We start from the raw sequence: 23,527 nt of genomic DNA, 5'->3' as shown, positions 1-23,527 counted from the left end.
TGAACTGAAAGGGGACCTGGTGCTCTTCTTAGCCACTCTTTGAAGTCTCCCCCACTTCAAAGGCACATTTGGGTATAAAACAGGGCCTCTGCCCTACCTCATCAGACACTTGCTGGAGAAGAAACCTGAACCAGAAACTACATCCTGCCAAGAAGAACTGCCTGGCTGCTCAAAGGACTCACCTATCTGCTTTCTACAAAGGACTGCTGCCTTGCTGTTGGCCTGCTGCCTTGCTGAACTCTTGTCTGGCTGTGAAAGTGCTCTCCAAGGGCTTGAATAGAGCTTGCCTCCTGTTCCCTGAAGTCTCAGGACCAAAAAGACTTCTCTTTTTCACTTGGACGCTCCGTGCGCCAAAATTTTCGACGCACAGCTTGTTCCGCGGCGAGTAAAACGTCGCCCACCGCCGCTGATCGATGCGACGCCTTCGGGACGACCGGAACTTCGACGCACGGCCTTGCAAGGACAACGCCGCCCGACTTCCAGAGGAGAAATCGACGTGACGCCTGCCGTGAGATCGAAACTTCGACGCGCAGCCCCGCAGAACGACGCGCAGCCGGAAAACAAGCAGGAAAATCCACGCACAGACTCGGGACATCTGGTAATCCCCGCGACCCACAGAAAGAGACTGTCCACGCGCCGGAAAACGACGCACGACTTCCCCGCGTGGAAAATAACGACGCAAGTCCGTGTGTGCTGGGGAGAAATCATTTTTCCACGTATCTCTTCTTCTGTGGCCCTCTGAGGAGATTTTCCACTCCAAACCAGGTACTTTGTGCTTGAAAGAGATTTTGTTTGCTTTTTAAAGACTTAAGACACTTTATATCACTTTTCAGTGATATCTCTACAAATTCACATTGTAACTTTTTTCGTTTTGACCTACAATTATCCTGATAAATATTATATATTTTTCTAAACACTGTGTGTATTTTTGTGGTGCTATATGGTGGTATTGTATGATTTATTGCACAAATACTTTACACATTGCCTTCTAAGTTAAGCCTGACTGCTCGTGCCAAGCTACCAGAGGGTGGGCACAGGCTAATTTTGGATTGTGTGTGACTTACCCTGACTAGAGTGAGGGTTCTTGCTTGGACAGAGGGTAACCTGACTGCCAACCAAAAACCCCATTTCTAACAGTCATAATTAGCATTTTCTGTGGTGCCAAGTTGTTCCTGAAATGCAATCCTTTATTTTTGCTGTTCTTATAAATCTCCAATGGAGAAGGACCATCCTCTTTCACATCAATGGACTTTTTATTATTCCCATTTTGTTGTCTTGTAACCTGCCATTATCATTATCAAAATTAATTTATGACCCATTTCTCAATATCTATCCACTTACTATCTGAATTCTCAACAGAATTGAATCCCACAGTTCAGTTATAAGAGGTCATGTCATAAGAAGAGGGCCAAGATAACGTTTTTTCTGCTTACATATCCTGCATCTACTTTATTTTGTTAAGGCCAATTTATGCATAAAGTTCAGGATTCCAACTTAATCTAATGCAAACTCTATTATGACCGATTCAATGTTGTAGACTTAAATGCACCCAAGGGACACCTCTCAGGATTCCAGACAAGGTACTTTCTAAAGTCTCTATTTCCAATTCAGCTTCCAAATCCACTCTATATTTGTCAAACAGATTGGCATGTTCTGCTTTATCATATAAATGAATTCTATATGTATATGTGTGTGTGTCTGTATATATATATATATATATATATATATATATATATATATATATATATATATATATGTATAAGAAGGTTCCTAAGTTTCGTTTTGCATAATAGGTCTGGATGTATGGTTTTTCGGGGGGAAGGATGTCAGAGTTGGCACTTCCCAGTTGTCAGGGCCCACACATAACATAGGCACAGATTTATGCTTAGAGCTGGACAGACTTAGAAACTCTAGAGAAGGTGTCTATGGAAACTGAAAGGTCACAAATACTACACTGAACAACAGAGTTTTATCTTCACAGATTGACTTATTGGTCACTTCTGGGTGTGATTAGGCAAAGACAGTATGAAAGGCCAAAAGATATGGAGCATTAACCCTTTTAGTGTGGAGAGCACAAAATGTACATCCTCTGCATTGGCTCCATTATGTGGAGGATGTGAACGTCTTGTCCTCGGGGGGGGACACTATGGAAGCCTCCTGGGGGACACTGGGGAGGGACTTGTATGGAAAGCTTCTCCCAAGTCAAAACAGAAATCCTTAGTCTGATGGATATTCTCTTCCATGTCACCCCTAGGCCTCCTTCCCATTGATAATGCCAGCGTAAAGTATGGTGGACTGACATTATGGCTGTAAGATATGGCCGCCAGATAGAAGTGAAGTTTGTGGCATTTATCTAGTGAGCTTTATCTCCCACCAAAGCACTGAGGACCGTGGCAGAGGTACTGCCTGGAAGAGGAGAGTCTGCCCTTTACAGTGGTGCTTCTTTCAAGTTGAAGCTGTGCTGCCATTCCAAGCAGGAATCCCACACTAGCCACAGGGAAATCTTTTTGGGGGTCAGTCCCCTTTTCCTTGGGTTTCCCTTTAGATGGAGGGGATAATCATGCCGTTCCCCGCTCCCAGTGGGAAGGGAAAATTTAATATTGTTATTTGTTATTGTTATTGTAATTGCATTTTAAGTTGCCTTAATGTGTGTGATACAAGTAGAAGTATTTATTTGACATATTGTAGGTTCCTCCTGTTGATGAGTTCTGTCCAATCTGTTGTGCCTGAAATCTAATCCCTTTGATTCCATGTCTCATTTGTTTGCTGCTGCTTTTGTGTCACACTCACACTTGCATAGTATTGCATTACATTCTTCTAATATTACACACAATATCCTTAGTGCATTAACCTTTCTACAAGGATCTCTGCATTCGACTAAGCCCACAGTATTTGACAAAAAAAGTTTTAGATAATAAAAGAAATGTTGTCTCTTCAGAAGGCTGTTGCCTAGGCCTTTGTGTCAAATAATAGAGGAGACTTGAGTAGCTTTTTCTGATACTGAGAGTACATCTGAAAGAAAGCATTATTGATCAGTATCTTGAAGTGTTGTTTCATATGGTGGAGTTCCATCTGATGATGATTTACCTTCCAGTGATCTCTAAATTTTCCATCTTGGTTGAAGCAGGTAATGCCTTATACCACCTGTCGGACTGTACTCTGTCCACCAAACAGTGGCTCAGGCAATAATACTCCTTCTGGACTTTGAGTTGGCCATTAGTTGTGGAGGACATTGCAAGGCTGCAGGATCAGCACTTTGCCAACCACATTCCACCATCACAGATAAGGAGTTGCTTATATTGCCAATGGAAGTTTGACCTCTGCAATAAAAATGTAAGAAGAGTTGTACTACTTTCCTTAGTGCCCATCTCAGGCAGCCCTGTGCTTTCCAAATTGCTTTACAGTATACCACACAAACATTATATTCTGGGGAAATGGCTGAAGTGGAGCTGTCAGATAAAGGGTTATGCAAAAATGCATACCTTGCATGATTCTATGTCAAAATGTGGCTGGTGTGCGCATTGCCATATTACACGTGCATTGTAGTCAATGCACTGCACATAACGGTGGATGGGACATCTGCCATGTTTTGACGGTGTGCCCTATCGACCAAACCCTAAGGTCCTTCATCTTTCTAGAATTCTTTGAGCCTGCCTCCTGATCTTCACCTCCTTTTTCAATCCAGTTATGTTCATACTTTCCAGGGAATGGACCGCAGGACGTACTTAGGCCCTTAACCTACTATCACACACTGGAAGGAGTTGGATTTAGTGCAGTGGGTAGCCAAAGACACAAGAAAGACAGCCCTCCTGAGCCTAAGCAGGCTGCCACGGGGAGACATTAAAAGAGGTTCACCTAGCACGCACACAGTATTATTCAGGACTCCGAGAGAGGCTCAGACATGACAAGATAGTCTAAGCTTAACCTATTCTTGTTTCCATAGTGATCTTCTGTGGGTAGGAGGCAGATGGCCAAAGTAGGAGTGACACACAGATCACAAAAGTTATCACTACTCACATAGGTCAAACAACTAAGACACCTTTCAGCCACACGTCCCATGGGCTTTAAACTCAGCAATCTTTTTTTTCTTAAATCTATTTATTGCTTTTTCAGAAAAAGAAAGAAACATAAACCAACAAAACAAAAGGCAGGTTTCAAGGCATCACAGTATATATTATCTATGAGGTGTAATTAAGACAGGCCATTAGAGATAATTGCCATTGACATCATCACATACTGTTCTGCTATACACATTATCACAAAAGTAATGTCTGAGGGCAGTGTTTTTCATGTTAGTCCCCTAAACTCCCCCTATGGAGACCACATTTTTCCCATTCTTTTGGGGGCAGCCTCTGCTGCAGTTTCTTTGCTAGCAAGCACCAATCCATGTATTTTCTCCACTCTGCCACTTCAAGGGCTCGGCCCGCTACCCAATTCCTGTCTATGTTTCACTTAGCTACTCCCAACCCCAAGGACAACCATAGCTTACTATATCTAGCTGGGGAATCTTCGCCCCAGATAACCAACACGCAACATTTAACCGTATCGGCACAGTGCATCCTGTTACCTCCTTCTTGATCTCCCTCAGTGGCATCCAGTTGGTTGTAGTTTAGGGCAGGTCCATAGTGTTGCATTTGAGTTCTGCCCCTCCAGTATGCCCAGCTTTGTTTGGTTTTCTGATCACCCGGATCTGGACTTTTTACTGTGGGTGAGTCTCACTACCGGTGTCTCACCCATGGTAATCACGTGGCAAAAGGGCTGTGCGTACTTATCGCCAGTGTCCACCTTTTGAAATAAGGCCACTTAGATGCAGCAAGAGTAAGGGTCATTTGGCTGGTTACACCTGAACATGTGTGCACATACACATGTAGACACACGTTCAGGGTGCGCATGGAGACTACTGGCATCTCCGATCCGCCGACCTCGCCCACGCAACCGTCCCACGCATCCGCAGGACTACAACAGGCGGTAGATCATTATCGCACCTCGCCGCCAAAACGTGGAACACTCTTCCCACCCACCTGTGCCAGACCAAAGACCACCTTACCTTCAGAAAACTTCTCAAGACCTGGCTGTTCAAGCAGTAGCAGCACTTCCCCCCCCCCAACCTTTTCCCCCTCCCCTCGTCAGCGTCTTGAGACCCTCATGGGTGAGTAGTGCACTTTACAAATCCCTGATTGATTGATTGATTGACTTTCATGCACAGCCTGATAACAGCGCACAGGTAGCCTGGTGCAATGGGGAATCTGCATGATTGGGTATTCACCTGGATAGGCCTTATAAGGGTAGTGCACACTAATAGGGAAAGTCAGTGTGCTTTACTGTTTTTTCTGTAGTGACACCCCATTATATACATGGGGAGCAAACTGCCTCAAAGTATAGTTTCACTCCCCCTTCAACTACAGAGACCATTGATGTCCTGAATTTGCGTGTAACCTGTGCGAGAAAACCAAACATGTAACTTCCAAAATGATAACTGTACACCTTATAGGTCATCCAGAATTTCTATATTTTCCTGGCTCAGCTCAGGATCAGAGCCAGGCATTGTGGCATCCTGCTGTGCCCAGTTAATTATATTTTCTTCAGCTGTGGGAACAACGGCCACCCCACACAAAAGGAGCAATTAGCAGTACTTCTCCCAGCTCCTGCCGATGAAAGGGGTGGGGCAGAATATCTGCATCAATCACCATGCTGTCACACTGTGCCAAGGATCGGCCTGCCCAAGACTACTGAACAAAAGTGAGTGCCCAGACAACTGGAGCCAACCCACTGGGGGGTTCCCTTTGAAATTCCAGTGTGCAAGAACCCTCGCAGTGCTGTCAGAGAGGGGTGGAGCTGGGATCTCAGGAGATGATGTGACCAGTGACTCCTGGATAAAGCCATTTTGGACTGTCCCAGCATGCTGTGCAGGAGGGTTCGGCCAGGGGTGGAGATATGACGTGGCACCCTAAGGTTTGCCAGTGTTGCCTGTCTTCTGGAACCTTCCTCTCCTTTAAAAACATATGCACAAGAGGACAACTCTCTTTTACCTGCTGTTTTTTCCACACCTTGATGCTGGATTTTGGGACTTGCTAGGAGAACTGGAAGGAGGAACCCTCTGACCATCACCAAGGACCAAGTATTCTGGCCACTTGACCTCAGATTCAGTGGGTCTCCCCAAGGGCCAGTGAGGCTGCCTCCCCTTATGTCACATGGAGTCGTTTTGGGGGAAAGCCTTGAACATTTCTGCACTTAGGAGCAAAGATTAGGAAGAGAGCTGGCACAGGGAGCCAGGGGAACTAGCTCCTTGAGGCCTGTACCACTTTAAAGGTGAGAAGGGTTGCTGCAACTGCGCCTTGTGGCCAGACTTCACCACCAGGATAAAATGAGCTCAGGATCATCCAAATCGGCCCAACGGAATATGACATTTCAAAGTTTCGTGACCTCTGACCCCCCTTTCTGCCTCAGACAGTGCGTGGGGCTCCACTGCCGGTCTAGTAATTCCCCCAGGGTGGGCCACAGCCTGGAGACGTTGCAAAGGATAGCCCAGTAAAATGGAGACGGGAGACAGCATGCATGTGGCCCCCTTCCTGACATTCCAGTGTACCTGGGTACCCTATCCCCTAGGCCATTTTCATGAAAGGTGGGGTGGGACCCCATCTCTGGGCCCCCAAGTACCAATCGATGCTAGGAGCTCAACCACACTCCCCTGCAAGAAGGCAGGAGGGGCCCAGGACCCCATCCATGGGCCCCAGTGCAAGGAGAGGAGGGGAAGCACTGTCGTACTCGCATACTCGGCCGGCTCAACCTGCTCATTATGCCAATGACTGAGGGGGACAGGAGGCCAGCCACAGATGCACACACCTGCCCACAGGAGCTGGAGGTCCAGCAGAGTGGTGGTGGCTCCCGTGGCAGCATGCTAGAGTGCTGTTGGTGTGGGGAGCCGGCGAGGGTTGCCAGGGGTGGGCTCCTCGAGCAGCATTCCAATGAGGGATTTATTTGTTGGGTTCCCAGGTTGGGTCTTACACACCTCAAGAACAGAGGATGTGGTGTGAGTCTGCTACAAAGGATAAAAACAAACAGGAAATACAATGCAGCTCTCCCCGGCGCAGTGGGAGAGCTAGTGCTACAATATTCACCTCTTCACAAAAATTGCCTCATAATGTCTTGAGGGACCTTGCTGTTTTGCCTGCATTTTGGCCCATACCTCCCTGTGTGGTGGTACCGGGACAACAGGACCACCCTCAACCAACTCAGGAGAATGTCACCTTTTCTATACATTAATCCCCTCCTCCCCTGAGTCCGCACCCTAAATTGGGGGTGACCCCAAAATTATCACCTATCATAGATTTCTTTCACGTTTTCAAGTTTTCCCATGGCTGGAGCTTTTGCTGTGCAGCTGGGAGTGTTACACTCTCTAGTAGCTAAGTGACATTCATGAGAGCCTGGAGGGCATAAAATTGCTTGTATGTAATTCTGATGTGGTTACGCCCTCTAGGGGCCCACTGTATGGTTGCAATGCAATCCTGTCTCAATGTGATGCTCTCTAGTGGCTCTTTTTACAACTGCAGCTTGTAGAAAATGTCTGAAAAATACACACAGACACACACACACACACAGACACACACACACACAATTTATTCCTGATAGATGCACATACCTTACTGGTTCACTATAATGATTCATAAAGCTTTATTGATTACTGCAGTAAAGACAATGGTTTCTGCTGAAGGCATCTAAATGATCTAAATCACCTTCCTGCACAAAGAAAATCATAAGAGGTGTCTTCCTGTTTCTATGTGTGCTATAGAATGCAGCACACACAGAAAGAGTAAAAAACGGGGAGAAATAAAGATATTTCTCCTCGTTGCGTCACTCTTACACCACCCCTGAAGTGGGGTAGGAATCTGACACATTCCCCGCATGTAAATCTGAGAATGCATCAGATTCCTTCGGGTTCCATGAGTGTTGCATGGGAACACCCCAAGCAACATCCATGGAATGCCCCTTTCACAGTGTTACGTGTGAAAGGGGTACATATTTTCAAGGCCATGACAAGGCACATAAGGTGGCTTTGAGTGGCCTTGTAAATATGGGCGGGTGCCCTGAGTCAATGGAGCATCAAAAAAATGTTGCTCCGGTGGCGCAGTGTGTCGCTAGGGCCTCGTAAATGAGGCCCATAGTGTGTGGAGAAATGAGCCTACCCCACAGCCTCTAAAACACAGTGATCTTGAGCATTTGTAGAGTTATACACATGCCAGAAAACACAAAGGAAGTTCATGGGTGAGTTAATAGATCAGGGCCTAGCTTCCTTCACAATTTTTTTCTATAGTCAAAAAAAGAATTTCAATTGAATTTTGTATCTATGATGTACTGGTCACTTGAGTAATTTTCCATTGTTTGAAAATGGCCCTCTCTGGTGCCACCCCAAACATTTTGCCTGTCTCCTCCTCCTTTTCTGACCTCATTGCTACCCAGTGCTAAAGTGCATGTGCTCTCTCCCTTGGCTTATACCCAATTGGCTTATTTAATTTACTTGTAAGTCCCTAAGGAAGTGCACTACATGTGCCCAGGGCCTGTAAATTGAATGCTACTAGTGGGCCTGAAGCACTGATTGTGCCACCCACATAAGAAGCCCCTTAACCATGTATCAGGGTTGCCATTGCTAGGCCTGTGCATGTAGTTTCACTGCCACTTCTACTTGGCATTTAAAACTATTTGCCAAGCCTTAAACTCCCACTTTTCTACATATAAGTCACCCCTGAGGAAGGCCCTAGATAGCCCATAGGGCAGGGTGCTATGTAAGTAAAAGGAAGGACATGTACTTATGTGTTTTGTTACATGTCCTGGCAGTGAAAAACCAATACATTTGTTTTCCATTACTGTGATGCCTGCTACTCTCATACTTTTAAGTGGTAGATTATGATCTGAAAGTATCAGCTGTGTCATTTTTAGTATGGCCAGAATGGTAATAGAAAATCCTGCCTACTGGTGGAGTTGGATTTCATATTGCTATTTCAGAAATTCCACTTTTAGAAAGTGGGCATTTCTCTGCAGTTACTACCATCTGTGCCTTACAGCCTGTCTCCAATCTACGTCTGGTCTGTGCTGGTTGACACCTCCCCTTGTGCATTCCACCAAGACAGCCATAAACACAGGACACCCAGTTGCATCTGCATTCATCTGCATACAGATGGGTCACCCTGGGCAGGAAGGGTAGAGGGGTGGTCACTTACATTTCAAAGGCCATAGGCCTGTCTTCACACAAAGGACTGATAACACCCCACAGGGATCCTCACAGACAGGACTGGGCTGAAAGGGGCACTTGCGCACTTCGAAACCGCTCTTCTAAGTTTCCCCCACTTCAAAGGTGTTTTTGGGTATATATACTGGGTCTCTGACCCCACCAAATCAGACACTTCTGGACCTGCACTTGGCCTTTGTCAGAGGAACTGCCTGACTGCCCAAAGGACTCATCTGGACTGATTTGCTGGAAGGGCTGCTGCCCAGCTTGGCGCCCTGCTGACCTCTGACTTTTCTGGAAGGACTCTAACTTCCCCACAAGTGCTCTCCAAGGGCTTGGGCTGAGCTTGCCTCCTGTTCTGAAGTTTCAGGGCCAAAAATACTTCACCCAAGAGAAGAAATCCCCGTGTATCGGAAAATCAACACAACGCTTGTCGAAATTGATGCAGTGCCTGTGTGCAGCTGAAAAATTACTGCACGGCCTACCGGAATCAACGCAACACCTGTTCGTTCGTACCAGCTTGTCAAAAGATTTTCAGACATCATCCCTGGGTTTCAAAATATCCCTGCACCGTAGTGAGAAGTCAAGGCTGCGCTCCTGGAAATTGGCGCATCCCCTTGCAGTGTGGAAAGAAACGCTGCATCGTCTGTGCCACACCAGAAAATCAGACGCAGCGCCTTACTTTTCAACGCATCAGTTCTGAACCAAGGGGGAGCGTCGACGCATCACCTCGCAGCATGGAAAAAAATGACGCATCGTCTGCGCTGCACCAGAAAATCTGATGCAGAGTGTTATTTTTCAACTCATCTCCTCCTCTGCGGCCCGTGCATCTTTATTTTTTACGCATCCCAGGTACTGTGTGCTACAAGGATACCACTACTGATTCTTAAGGATTAAGACTAATTTAAACCTATAAAAAGTGATAGCTTGACTTTTGCATATTGGATTTTTGTCTTTCTGGTCTTATTTTCCTAAACTGGTGTGGAGTACTTTTTGTGTTTATATTGTGTTACTGTAGAGTTAGACAAGATATCACTTTTTGAATGTTTAAAGTAGTCTCACTGTTTTAGAAGGAAGATTTTAGACAGGTTTTAGCCAGTCGACAGAGATGGTGTCTCAGTGTGTGCCTGCGGCCCACGCCCTAACTCGGGTTATGAAGGGCAGCTCTGAGGCAGGATCAGAGTGACAGGAAAACGTATCCGAATCTAGAACTGATTTTTCAGTCAGTGGAGTTCCACCTGATAATTCTGAGGAACATGATGATGCCAGTCGTTATGTCCCATCGCAGGTACAGTCAGGAGCAACTGTAGTACGGTAGACCAATCCAGACAGCAGGCATATATGACAGCAAGCACAGATGGAGTGCTTTCTTGGCTGTCCCCCAATTTAGTGCAGCCCCAAATTCCCTCTTTTACTGGTCACACTGGATGTAAAGTCGAAACAGCCAATTTTTTGCCAATTGACTATGTCCATCTCTTTTTGGGTGTTGACTTCCTTGAGCAAACTGTGCAGCAAACAAATATGTGTGCAGAACAATTTCTGAAGGAGCATGGATTCCCTCTAAGGCCTCATTCTAGAGCAAACCGGTGGAGCTCCACTTAATTTGATGAGTTGAAGGCATTTTTGGATCTTACGCTCAAAATGGGGTTAGTACATAAACCAAGTTTGCAGTCCTGCTGGTCTACCCGCATGGTTTGTGTAACACAGGGTCTTCATGCAGTACATGAGCAGAGATTGATTTTTACTATTGCATCATATGCTGCATTTCAATTATAATTCTGCTGCATTACCCCAGGACCATACATACCATAATAGGTTGTTCTAAATTAGGTCTCAGAGGGAGATTTATACTCATGGAAAGAATATAGCCCTTGATGGGTTCTTGATCCTGTACAAAGAGTGGCTGCTGTTCAGGCAGTACATTTTGACCTTAAGAGTTCTCTATGGCATTACGTTGTACATGCTGTGGGAAAGCTCTACTAGCTATGTATACAGCCTGAGAGTGCATGCAGGTAAGGAAGCTACTCTAAACCCCGTAGGTTGCGCTCCCATGCAAGAAGTAGATTGTATGGGTGCTTGTCCAGCCACTCCTTCACAAAGGTTATAACCTTTATGTGGACAACTTCTATACAGGAGTAGAGATGTTCAGTGAACTGTAAAAAGCTGACACTGTGGGTTACAGTACAGTTCATTGTCACCCCAAAGGATACCCACAGGAGCCTGTTTGTAAGTTGCTCCAAAAATCCCAGAGCACTTCATTGTATTCCAACGAACTGCTCGCAGTCAAGTTCCATGATAGGCATGATGTGTACATACTCATTACAATTCATGATAAGAGCACTTACCCCATCACAGTTCGAGGTCACATGGCCAAAATTCAGAAGCCCAGCTGTATACTTCATTACAAGTACATGGGCAGAGTGGATAAGAATGACCAAGATCTTCAGCCATACAATGTGAGTTGTAAATCTTGCACTTGGTATAAGAAGTTATTTACCCACCTTATCCGTATGGCAACGCATATGTTGCTTATCGGCAGACCACCATGGGAAGACTCATGTCTTTACTTGACTTTCAGTTGACTATCACTAGAAGAAGCAGCCTCCACTTCATTAGCTAAGGAGGATGTGGCAAGGCTGCAGGATCAACACTTTGCTGACCTTGTTCCTGCAACTGATAAAAAGACTCAACCACGGAAGTGAAAACTGTTGAATACCCCACCCTCCATGAGAGATAATTCCCATGGCAAGAGGGGCATTTCTTTTTTTTATTTCCGGCTTCAGGATTTTGTTTTTGGAAACTAAATAGAAAATATAATGTAGGGTTCCATCATGTTGATGGAGCTGTGCTTCAAACATAAAAGCACGTTGACAGAAACTGCCATGATGATAGCTCCAACTAATGTTTTTTAAATTACCCCCAGCTAGGAGGTTATTTCTAAATTTGGCAGGTGGGAAGTTAAGTACTCAAAGGGTTCTCTGTCCGCCAAAATGTAAATCTGTCCCGAAGTAAGAATTTATTTTTGCAAACTAAACACCCAAAGGTGGTCAGCGTGGTGTGACTTGCATTGATTCTGCTCACTTTCTCATAATGCACTACAAAACTTGAAAGTGTGTACACAGCTAAGATTACTCATTTATTGACATTCTGTGTTGGAAATTTCTACAATCTGTTGCAATCCACAAATCGATAACCAACCAGCATTCCCACATGTCTCCACATACAAACTGAACCCAATGCTAAAAATATTGCAAAACATGGTCCTTTTTCAGTGCAAAAATGTGATGTGGCTATGTTGCGTTTCGAGCCCTTTCCTGTTGTGGGCAATAGGGCTTCCCACACAAGTCGGTAGAATTTTTGGCTGGAGGCTTGTGAGAAGGCTGCGTGGTACAATATTTGTGGCTTCCAGCAGATTCCAGAGGTTTCCATCACAGATATGTGAGGAAAATTTGAAGTTTGCAAGGGATTCAGGGGAAAACTACTTAGTGAGAGCTATGTAAGTCATGTACACATGGACTCCCCTGTTTGTCTAGTGGTTGAAAAGCTACAGCTACCCACATTGCAAAAAATGGGTCGTTTTTCAGTAGAAAAAAATATAGGGGGTCATTCCGACCCTGGCGGTCATGGACCGCCAGGGCCGGGGACCGCGGATGCACCGCCAACAGGCTGGCGGTGCATCCAGGCCCACCGTGGTCAGAAAAGGGAAACCGGCGGTTTCCCGCCGGTTTTCCCCTGGCCTGAGGAATCCTCCATGGCGGCGCTGCAGGCAGCGCCGCCATGGGGATTCCGACCCTCTTCCCGCCATCCTGTTCCTGGCGGTTGTTACCGCCAGGAACAGGATGGCGGGAACGGGTGTCGTGGGGCCCCTGGGGGCCCCTGCAGTGCCCATGCCAGTGGCATGGGCACTGCAGGGGCCCCCTAACAGGGCCCCACAAAGATTTTCAGTGTCTGCAGAGCAGACACTGAAAATCGCGACGGGTGCCACTGCACCCATCGCACGCCTTCGACTCCGCCGGCTCCATTCGGAGCCGGCTTCATCGTTGAAGGCGCTTTCCCGCTGGGCCGGCGGGCGGCCTCCTGGCGGTCGCCCGTCAGCCCAGCGGGAAAGCCAGAATGTGCACCGCGGTCATTTGACCGCGGTGCAGTCATTCGGCGGCTCCCGCCGGCCCTGCGGTTACCGCAACCGGCGGGAGTCAGAATGACCCCCATAATGTGTTCATGTTGTGTTTAGTGTAGTTTTCTGTCCTGGGCACTAGGCCTACCCACTCAAGTGAGTTACCATTTCTATCAGGAGGTTTGGGGCAATATTAGGTGGTAGGAAATATGTGGCTCCTCACAGATTCCAGAACTTTCCATCAAGGTTTGAAGTGTGCAAGGGATTTTAGGGAAAAAAAAGCTGGTAGCAGCCATGTACAACATCCTATACATATAATGTGTCCACGTTGTGTTTTGCCCCGTTTTGGGCACTCGGCCTACCCCCACAAGTGAGGTACTGTTTTTATCGGGAGACTTGAGGCAATGCTAGGTGGAAGGACATTTGTGTCTCCCCACAGATTACACAACGTTACGACACAGAAATGTGAGGAAAATGTGTCTTATTAGTCAAAGTCTGAGGTTTGCAAAGGATTATGGGTAAACATACAAATGGTCAGAGCCATGCACTTCACCTCACTCTGGATTTCCCAAGGTGTCTAGTTTTCAGAAATGTAAGTTTGCTAGATTTCCCTAGATGTTGGCTGAACTAGAATATAAAATCCAAAGCTAACCAGAAACTGTCAGTTTTCTGTGGAAAAATGTGATGTGTCCATGTTGTATTTGAGGCAGTTTCTTGTCGCCAGCATTAGGTCTACCCACACAAGTTAGGTACCATTTATATTAGGAGATGTTGGGGAATGCCATCTAAGAGGATGTTTCTGGGTCCCCGCAGATTACAGAACTTTCCATCAAAGAAATGTGAGGAAAATGTGCTTTTTACGTAAACCTTTGAGGTTTGTAAGTGCTTCTGGGCACAAAGATCTGGTAGCAGGGATACAAGTGATGCTCCACTGTATTTCCCTAGATGTCTAGTGTTCAGAAATGTACAGGTCTGCTTGGTTTCCCAAAGTACCAGCTGATCTAGGACCCAAAATCCACAGCTACCCACAATGCAAAAATAGGGTCATTTTTTAGTGGAAAATGTGATGTGTCCATGTTGTGTTTTGGCCTGTTTCCTGTTGTGGGCACTATGCCTACCCACACAACTGAGGTACTATTTTTATTTGGAAACTTGGGGTAAGGCTAGGTGGAAGGAAATGTGTGGCTACCTATGTATTTCAGAGCTTTTGATCAGACAAATTTGAGGAAAATGTTTTTTTTAGTCAAAGTTTTCAAGGGATTCTGTGTACAAGAACCTGGTAAGAGCCTCCCATGTCACCCCACGGCGGATTGCCATAGGTGTCTATTTTTCAAACATGTTCAGGCTTGCTGGGTTTACCTAGGTGCGCCTGAGCTGGGACCCAAAATTCACAGCCACCCACATTAGTAAAAAAAATGGTCAGTTTTCAGTAGAAAAATGTGATGCATCCATGTTGTGTTTTGGCCCATTTCTTGTTGCAGACACTAGGCCTATCCACATAAGTGAGGTAGCATTTTTATCAGAAGACACGTGGGAACATAGAATAGTAGAACATTTGTTATTATTAATTTAATTGGATTTTACTGCATTTGTGCCTTCCAAATGTAAGTCAGTATAAACAAAAGAAGACATTTTGAAAAATACTGAATCACACGCTAGTATGGGTACCCACAAATTCCAAAATGTACAAATAACCTCTGCTTCTAAACTCCATATTGTGATCCCCTTTCCCAAATACATAGGTTTCCTTGATACCCATTTTACTCTATACATTTCACCATATGAATTGGTCTACACTCCGTAGAGAAAGAAAAACCATTGAATGGTGCACCTCGGTTGTTGGCTCTGTGTACGTCGGGCTCTTGGAGAACCTTCAAACCATATATGACCCCGCAAACAGAAGAAACTAGCAGACGTAATGGTTTATTGCATTTGTAAATTAGCCATCATGACAAAAAGGTATGAATGAAAATGTTGTCACAAATTGCCATTTTTTCCTACTAAATTTCAATATTTCTTTATTTCAACAGTTAGTTTCTTTAGGAATACCTTGAGGGATCTGCACATGACCACTTGTTAAATTCAGAAGTGTAGCTACCTTTCAGAAATCTATACCTTTCCTTGCTCATCTATGGTTTTTACCCTCGTTTCCAGAACAAACTGAAAGTAAGTTGAAAGCACAAAAAAAACAGGGAAAATGGGTAACGTCTTTGAAAAATGTCAAAACTGAGGTAAACAATGAGGTTTTGTGATTCAGCTCTGCATGGTCCTGAAAGCAGAGCAGATGGGGGCTTTAGCACAGCAAACTGTTTGTTGATGTCATTTTTTAGAAAAAGGCACTTTTTTCTAGAACACTTTTTACCTATTTTTCCAAAAATACTTAAAATTTTGCAATTTTTTTCCTATATTCTTGGTCCCTTTCAAGGGAATCCATAAATCCTGGGTACCTTTAGAATCACCAGGATGTTTGAAAAAAAGGGCGCAAATTTGGCAGGGATACCTTATGTAGACAAAATGTTATCAAGCCCAAAGTATGAGCATTTCCAAGTAGAGGTACTCGAGGGTACTCTTCTCTACTTAATGTGTGTTGTTACATGGGTAGGGATTCAGGGATGAAAGAGGTGTTCAATGGTGCACTTAACTTGGAATTTGACACCTTCTGAGAGCTCCAGTTTCAGGGCGCCCTTACATAGTGCCCAAGGGTGTTACCTGATAATTTCATATGTCTACCCTCAACAGGAATTCATTTCAGAATAATTATTATTGGTTAAATGTTTTGGGTCGTGAGCAGTCTCACAGTTGCATGAAACGTTGCTTTGATAAGTGCGCGTTGAGTTTTTGGAATCTCCTCAAAAAGGGAATTGCTGTTGTTGGAACTGGCCCTTGTGGCAGGTTCATTCCCTGACTTTTTGTCTCCTTCCTCCTATTTTTTCTGTCCTCTCGCTGTTGGTTCTAGGACTCTGAGCACTTTATCACTGCTGATCAGTGCCAAAGTGCAGGTGCTCTCCCTTCTAAAGTTGGTATGATTGGCTTATACCTAATTGGCATATTTAATTTACCTGTAAGTCCCTTGTACAGTGGTATCCCTATACCCAGGGCCTGTAAAATAAATGTTAATCGTGGACCTGCAACGCTGCTTCCGCCACCCACTGAAGTAGCCTTTCAAACCTGTCTCAGGCCTGCTAACGCAGGGCCTGTGTGCGCAGTTTTCTGCCACAGGGACCTGGCATCCAAATTTACTTTCCAGGCCCAGAACTTCCCTTTTACTACATGTAAGTCACTCCTAAGGTAGGCCCTAGCTAGCCCTATGGGCAGGGTGCTATGTATGTGGAAGGCAGGACATGTGCCAGGAGCGTGGCCTGTCCTGGTAGTGACAAACAGCCTATTTGGTTTCTCCCTGCTGTGAGGGCTGCCTTCTCATAGGATTGCATTGGAAATGTCCTGCCTTATGCGTAGGGGGTATTGTCTGATTTATGAGTGGTAGCATAGGCATGTTTTGTATGGTTGTAATGTTGATGAGAAATGCTGCTCACTGGTGTAAGTGGATTTTTTATTACTATTCCAGAAATGTCACTTCTAGAAAGTGAACATTTATCTGTGCTTATGACTCTTGTGTTTTCCAGCTTGACTCCAATCCACGTCTGGGCACAGTGACAGTTAGGTTCTGTGCATACTTTTCAGACAGCCTGTACACAGGGAGGGTGGAGGTGTCACAGAGGTGCATCTGCATACTGAATAGTCTTCCTGGGCTGAGAGAAGGGAGAGGTAAAGGCTGTGCCCTGGCCTCACACAATAAGGTTGTTTACCCCCAACTGTTGTTTGGAGCCTGTGCTTGAGGAGAGAGAGGGCACTCCCAGAACCAGTTGTAACTGTTTGAAACCTCCCCTCCCCTTCTTTGTTAACACACTGTAAAACTGAGTATACGTACAGGGGAGTTTTCTCTACAGTTTGGAGACACTTTGGAACTTACCTGTAACTGGACACAGAATGCTGGAGGGATGCACCAGGAACCACCATGGACTGCTGATGCTGTGCTGACCTGTGACATGCCTGGTCACTGTGAGGAAGTGCCACTTGCCTGCATCCACCCCATGCTGGCCTGCTGCTGGGCCCTGCTGCCTGTGCTCCTTTCTCTTTTATTGTTGTCCCCCAGGGGCTGGGTGCCGTGGCCTGGGCCCCTTGCAACATGAATCTAGCACCTGGAGGAGCACTCATCTACTGATTTATAAAGCGCTCTGAAAGTGTGCTCTGGTGGCCAAGGAACTGTCCCCAGCGATTGAAAGCGCTTTTCTGCCACCAGGATTTACCGCCTCGACCCGGGCGTTGCGCTTGGTAAAGCGCGTATTTTTGACCACCACCGCAGCCCATGTGGGTTGTTTCTTCAAAGTGTGAGGGACGCGCTGCCCCTGGGACCCCTTAGGCACCTTGTTTCACGAGAAGGAGCGAGTGCGCTCCAATTGTGCCCCCGGGATGAAGCCGGGGCACAAGCAGGCACCCCCTTAGCCGCTTGCTCACTTCTAGAGCCTGTTGTGTGCAGAGGGAAACAGGCGGGGAAGGAAGCCTCATCAGAGGCTCCTCACCCCACCAGAGTCCCTCGCTGGAATCCTGATGACGGGCGTGGGAAGGGAGCCTCATCTGAGGCTCCACCTGCCCCACCGGAGCCCCAGAGAGTGCAAGGAGGACACAGGCGGGGTGGAAGCCTCACCAGAGTCTCCCTGCCCGGCACAGTCCTCCCGCTTTGTTGTGAGCCCCGTGAGAGGCAGGTGTCCCCCACTATGGCCCTTGTTGTTTGTTGGCTTTTGGGTCCTCTCCGGTTAGAGGGCCAGTTGAGGCCCGGGGTGGGGGCCCAGAGATCGCGGGCCCCAGGAGGGGCCTGTTATAAAAAACGGAGGGGGTGCGTGCCACCCCCCTCTCCCTGGATCAATACTTGGCCCCCGTTTTCGAGCATAGGAGCACCGGGGGCCCCCCTTTTCTGGATCTTCTGGGCACATGGAGTGCTGTTTTCATCAGGACTACAGGTACTTTACATAACCATATACTCTTTAAATGTTCCTGCTAGGACATTGTAGGCTGATAAGTTTTCCTGGACTTCTGATGATGTGCTACGTATATGGGCTAGTGTCCCTTTTATGTGCATGGCATACTAATATGTGCTTTTCATTTGCCATATGTTTTATGATGCTCTTGGTATAGGCATTTTTGAGACTTTTAGTATCAAGTGCATTCATTTTGTAGTTTGATTCCTGACTACTGCTTATGTTGTAGAATAATAAGTAACCTGTGTGTTATAGGTGACTACTGCTGGTTCTGCAGAGTAACTAATGTGTAACGTTCAGACAACTGCCAAGGTAGCAGGATATTACTGACATGTCGTGTTTGGTCTAATAATTGCGTTGTGTAAAATACAGTATATTTTCATATAACTTGGTGTTGTGTTTCCTTTGTGGTGGGGATAGTGCGTCAGGTGTGTTGTGTGTGTTGTGCAAGCGCTTTACACATTGCCTCTGGGATAGGCCTCACTGCTCATGCCAAGATACCAAGGGGGTGAGCAGGGGTTATCTTAGACGTGTAACTCCCTTGCCCTGACTAGAGTGGGTGGGTTGTGACTGGCTTAGGTGCATACCCTAGCCAACCAGAAACCCCATTTCTAACAGCTGCGATCTAGCATCGACATAACTAGGGTCAACTTGGATTAAATCATTGCCTGGGAAAGAACTGTTTGATACTTCAGAGAAGTCTTATTTGGAATTTTGTTCCCTTGTCAAAATGATTTATCACTTGTTGTGTGTTCAGTTATTTATCCAGCATAAAGCCTGGGCATTTAGAGCATTCGACAATGACCAGGTTGTTGTCAAATAATGCACTCGTAAGGCTGTTTAGAGTTTGGCGGACAGGGTGCCCTGGTCAACGAACTGATGGCATGTTTCTGCTGGGAGTGCCCCAGATGCCAATGTAAACCTTAAGTGATGGCCTGACTGACATTGGTCTATGGGTCTAAGTACTTCAGTCCTACTTAGGGTGGGCATTCAGGCCTTCAACCTGTATTAATAGGTCTATTCTGATAAACAAAAAATAAAGAAACTATACTGGTTTCGAGTTGTGAATAAACAAGCTCTGCTAAAACAAGATATCACCAGAGCACATACCAAACAAAGAAAACAAGGAAAACAAGGACAATAAGGAAACAGCTGAGCAGAGAGCAGCCTCCAGCTTTCAGCACATTATACATCAAAGGGATCAACAGAACATTCGGTTTAAGGGTCACAAATGTATGTCCTCTTGAAAAGGAGAGGTGCAAAAAGCATTTGTCATATTTAAAGACTTAGGGGGTTATTACAACTTTGGAGGAGGTGTTAATCCGTCCCAAAAGTGACGGTAAAGTGACGGATATACCACCAGCCGTACTAAGAGTTCCATAGGATATAATGGACTCGTAATACGGCTGGTGGTATATCCGTCACTTTACCGTCACTTTTGGGACGGATTAACCCCTCCTCCAAAGTTGTAATAACCCCCTTATTCTCATCCCACAAGTCACCCATTGCTAGGCAGCTTGCTTTGTATAAGTAAATTAGAAAGAAAGCTGAAGAAGCAAACAAAGATGCTGAACTGACAGCTTACCTAATACTTTTAGATGCCGAGCAGCCTCAACAAATGCATCCTTTGACTGGAATTGGCATAAGTAGGTCCCTTTATCAGAAGCACTGATGTTCTTCAGTCTCAAACCAACAATTCCTTTTCCAATATCTCCTGTAAGGATCTCTGTCCTCCCACGGAAATAGGGGTCCTGTTTCAGGGTGTGATCTCTCCCATTGGGATATACGTGAACTACAGAAGGTGAACAACGCTCTGGATGGACCCATCGCACCTCCATCATCTCAGCACTCACTTCATTGGTTAGACGGCAGAAGAGGTCCACATCATCACCAACAGCAGCTTCAATATGTTCATTGGGACCTTCGACTGTAAAAACATCTGTTCAACGCACAAATGTTAAAACGGGGAACTAGATAAGTTGGATGCATAAGGCTTACTCATTTTTAACGTAACATTACAATCTTAAAGGCATGATTCTTCGTTGTAAAATTCCCTAACCTAAGTATATGTCTTTGCCAATTATATAAAATGCTTTAAAAATATGGATTCTGAAATATATTTTCCTTGATTGTTAGAGTTTGTCTTGTAATGGCGACATTGTAAATCAAACTTGTACGTTTAGCACAGTGGGTTTTCTGACAAAATATGCAACAAGTAGAATTGATAATAATGAATGCTAAATGCAAAGTTACAAAATTAATATTTGAGGATTTTTAGTTTAAATTCCAATTAAAGCCACAGAAAAACGTCCATCGTGGAAAGTATTTTTCTGGTATATGTGAAACAGAATATTGATTTTATACTCCATAGATTAAAACTGCACATCAAGGTAAGTAGAGCACCTAAACACAAATGAGTCTCTACTTTTTCAGAGACATGTGAACCATCATTAGTGAAAATAGTTTCAAACAATTGCTGGATCTGCCTTGCAGTGCACTTACTGGTATACATTATATATTATGGAACAGCGCTTGGCTAGACTTTGCATGGTGAAGCAATGGCAAAAGCAAAGTTCTCCTCCGAGAATGGTTTAAAGACCTATGGTCAGACTATCAACCCATGATTTGAAGTATTATTAAGCATTGTGCCATTAATTATCTAAGAATTACATCATGTCCTCCAGCTCCCATTTTAGTTCATGCACCACTGGCCAAACACACACAACAGCTTTTAATGCTTGAGTACCAGAAAAGTGGTTGGAGGTGTTGTAAATGTATCCACAATTACCAGCCTCACTCATATTCACTCTTCAGGGTCGAGCACGCGCAAGCGCTCTGGACCATGTTGTAATCTCTATGTAGGCTTGTAACCAGACCCATGTCATGTCCGTAACTTTCATTGGTTTGTGGGTTTGCCTTTTAAAAATTGATTGATTCCATTTGTGATAGGCATGCATACGTCATGCCTTTTCCGGTGTTTAGCCATCCACAAGCACACTGGTAAACTACTGAAAACATACGAGACTCTGTGTTTACAGCTGGTTTCTGGACTGCTTTATCTTTTCATTTCCTGCTCAGTGTAATCTCCCTGGGCAGAAGTGAAACGCTTAGCATGATATCGACTCAGTTACATGGATAATTGCACTTTTGCCGATAAGTTTCACTGCGAGCGAACTTTGTTTCCTTTTCTGTGTCTTCTTCACTGTAATGCCGGCCATCGGCTCGCATATGTGAAACTGTTTTACTTTTCATTATCAGTTTATGTGGCAAGAAAAGTCCGGTTAGGAGTTTACAACGCTAATAGCTCTACCGCAGCAAATGCGAGACTCGTTGCATTGCAAATGCTTGTTTCACTTCCTTCCTCCTCTCCTTGATACTACTCTTGTCTACTTTACTCAGTCCTTTTCCCATGCTCTTCCTCCTCTTGTTTACTACATCCCACATTTCTCTACAATTTCCATTCCCTCTTAGCTATCTCCCTCTTTTGCTTTTGCCTAAGCTCCCTCCTCCTCTCTCCTTTCTTCTTTCCTCATTTTATCTCCACTCCTCTCTGCCGCCTGCTCCCTTTTGACCATCCTTCTCTTGTCTGTACCCTGTTTCTCCATTTCTAGCCCCACTCTCCCACAGCAACTTGCTTTTGACCCACACTATACTAAAGAATAAAATGCAATTAAACCAACCTTGTGGAATTGTACATTTTGGTTAACTAACGTTATTGCTATAAAGAAAAGATGCATAGTTCTAAAATGCACCTGTTAAGTGTAAATCCATTAATTCAATTCAGTGTATAAATATTTGTGAGAACCTTTTTCAGGAATGTTAAATTAGGATAAACATTAAAAGTAACACTTTACTTTACTAAAACTGAATTAATAAGGTACCCATGAAAAAGAAACATTCTGAAATTTATCATAAGAGAAAATGAAAGAAAACAGAATATATAGAGAAAGAGAAAGCTAAGTCTGTCCAAAGTAAATATGAGGGAAGCAAAAGGGTGGTATACTAACATAGGAATGAGAAGTTAAACCAAATGCATGTTATTTACATGATAAAATGTACATTCAAGCTAAACACTTAATCATACACAATCAATATACATTTAACTATATAATCTAACAAAAATGTTTGATTGGCAGACATATATTATGACACTGGATTAAGTTGATTTCCGACCTTCACTTGCGTTAATAGCTGTGAAACGTAATCTATAATGAGGGTTTTTGTGTTATAAAACAGAATTCACTATGAAAATGGAGAAAAGTTAGCTTGCTCAATATGTTGGCATATGTCTTGCGTCCGTCCAAGCAAGGAAATTAAGAATATTAACCATGCTAGGAATTTTTGTTTTTTAAGTTTTTCCAGATAAAGCCGTGCCTTTTTTGTTTAAAGAAAGCCTGGAAAGAACACTATGGGGCATATTTAAGGGCCCCTAGCACCTCCTTGTGTCACATTAGCGTCATTTCTTTTAACACTAATGTGGCCCAACGAGGCTAAAATCGGTGCACCAGATTTACAAAGTGGCGCAATGCATGAATTGTGCCACTTTGTAACCCCTTCCGCCACATTATGCCTGCGCCAGGCATAATGTATGTAAGGGGGGCGGTCCCCCATTACAGGGTCCAAAAAGTGGTACAAAGAAATCTAAAATATTTCTTTGCGTCACCTTTTTGGCCATTTTTAACACCTGCTCAGAGTAGGCGTTTAAAGGGGGCACACCATTGTTTTCAATGGGCCCCTATGTACTGTTCAGGGTTAGCGCCAACATTTTGGCACTAACCCTGAACAGTACATCAATAGTGTCAGAAATTCTGATGCTATTGCCCCCTACCCTGCGTCATCGTGCGCCGTATTTAAAATACGGCGCACACATGGTGGTGGTGGGGGGGGTGGTGCAAGGAGCCGCATGAAAAGTGGCGCTGCATTTATTGTAGCTCCAACTTTTCTTAAATCTGGCCCTATCTATTTTGGAGACAAATGGTCTATTAATTTCGAATGGTAAAATGGAAAATATACAATTTATTATTGAAAGAAATTATGTTATTTAAACAACTCCACCATGATAGTATTAGAGGACAACCGTCATATGTAAGACCTGCACGACTGGTTTAAATTTCATAAAGATTGTACTTTAGTCTACTCTATATAGATTGTGAC

The 23,527-nt window shown here is 44.8% G+C and overlaps 1 protein-coding gene across 1 annotated transcript in view; it reads right to left on the bottom strand.

The window, feature by feature from the left end:
- The window catches only part of LOC138301857 (butyrophilin subfamily 2 member A1-like), a 69,331-nt gene that overhangs the window by 2,867 nt on the left and 42,937 nt on the right, over positions 1 to 23,527 (bottom strand). The window contains exon 3 of the mRNA XM_069242350.1: positions 19,959 to 20,312. Coding sequence (XP_069098451.1) covers positions 19,959 to 20,312 — 354 coding nt within the window. The remainder of the gene's footprint in view (positions 1 to 19,958; positions 20,313 to 23,527) is intronic.

The sequence above is a fragment of the Pleurodeles waltl genome, chromosome 6 (assembly GCF_031143425.1).
Source record: "Pleurodeles waltl isolate 20211129_DDA chromosome 6, aPleWal1.hap1.20221129, whole genome shotgun sequence".
Lineage (NCBI taxonomy): Eukaryota > Metazoa > Chordata > Amphibia > Caudata > Salamandridae > Pleurodeles > Pleurodeles waltl.
Note: the sequence above shows the minus strand (reverse complement) of the source record. Positions and strands in the feature narration are given on the sequence as shown.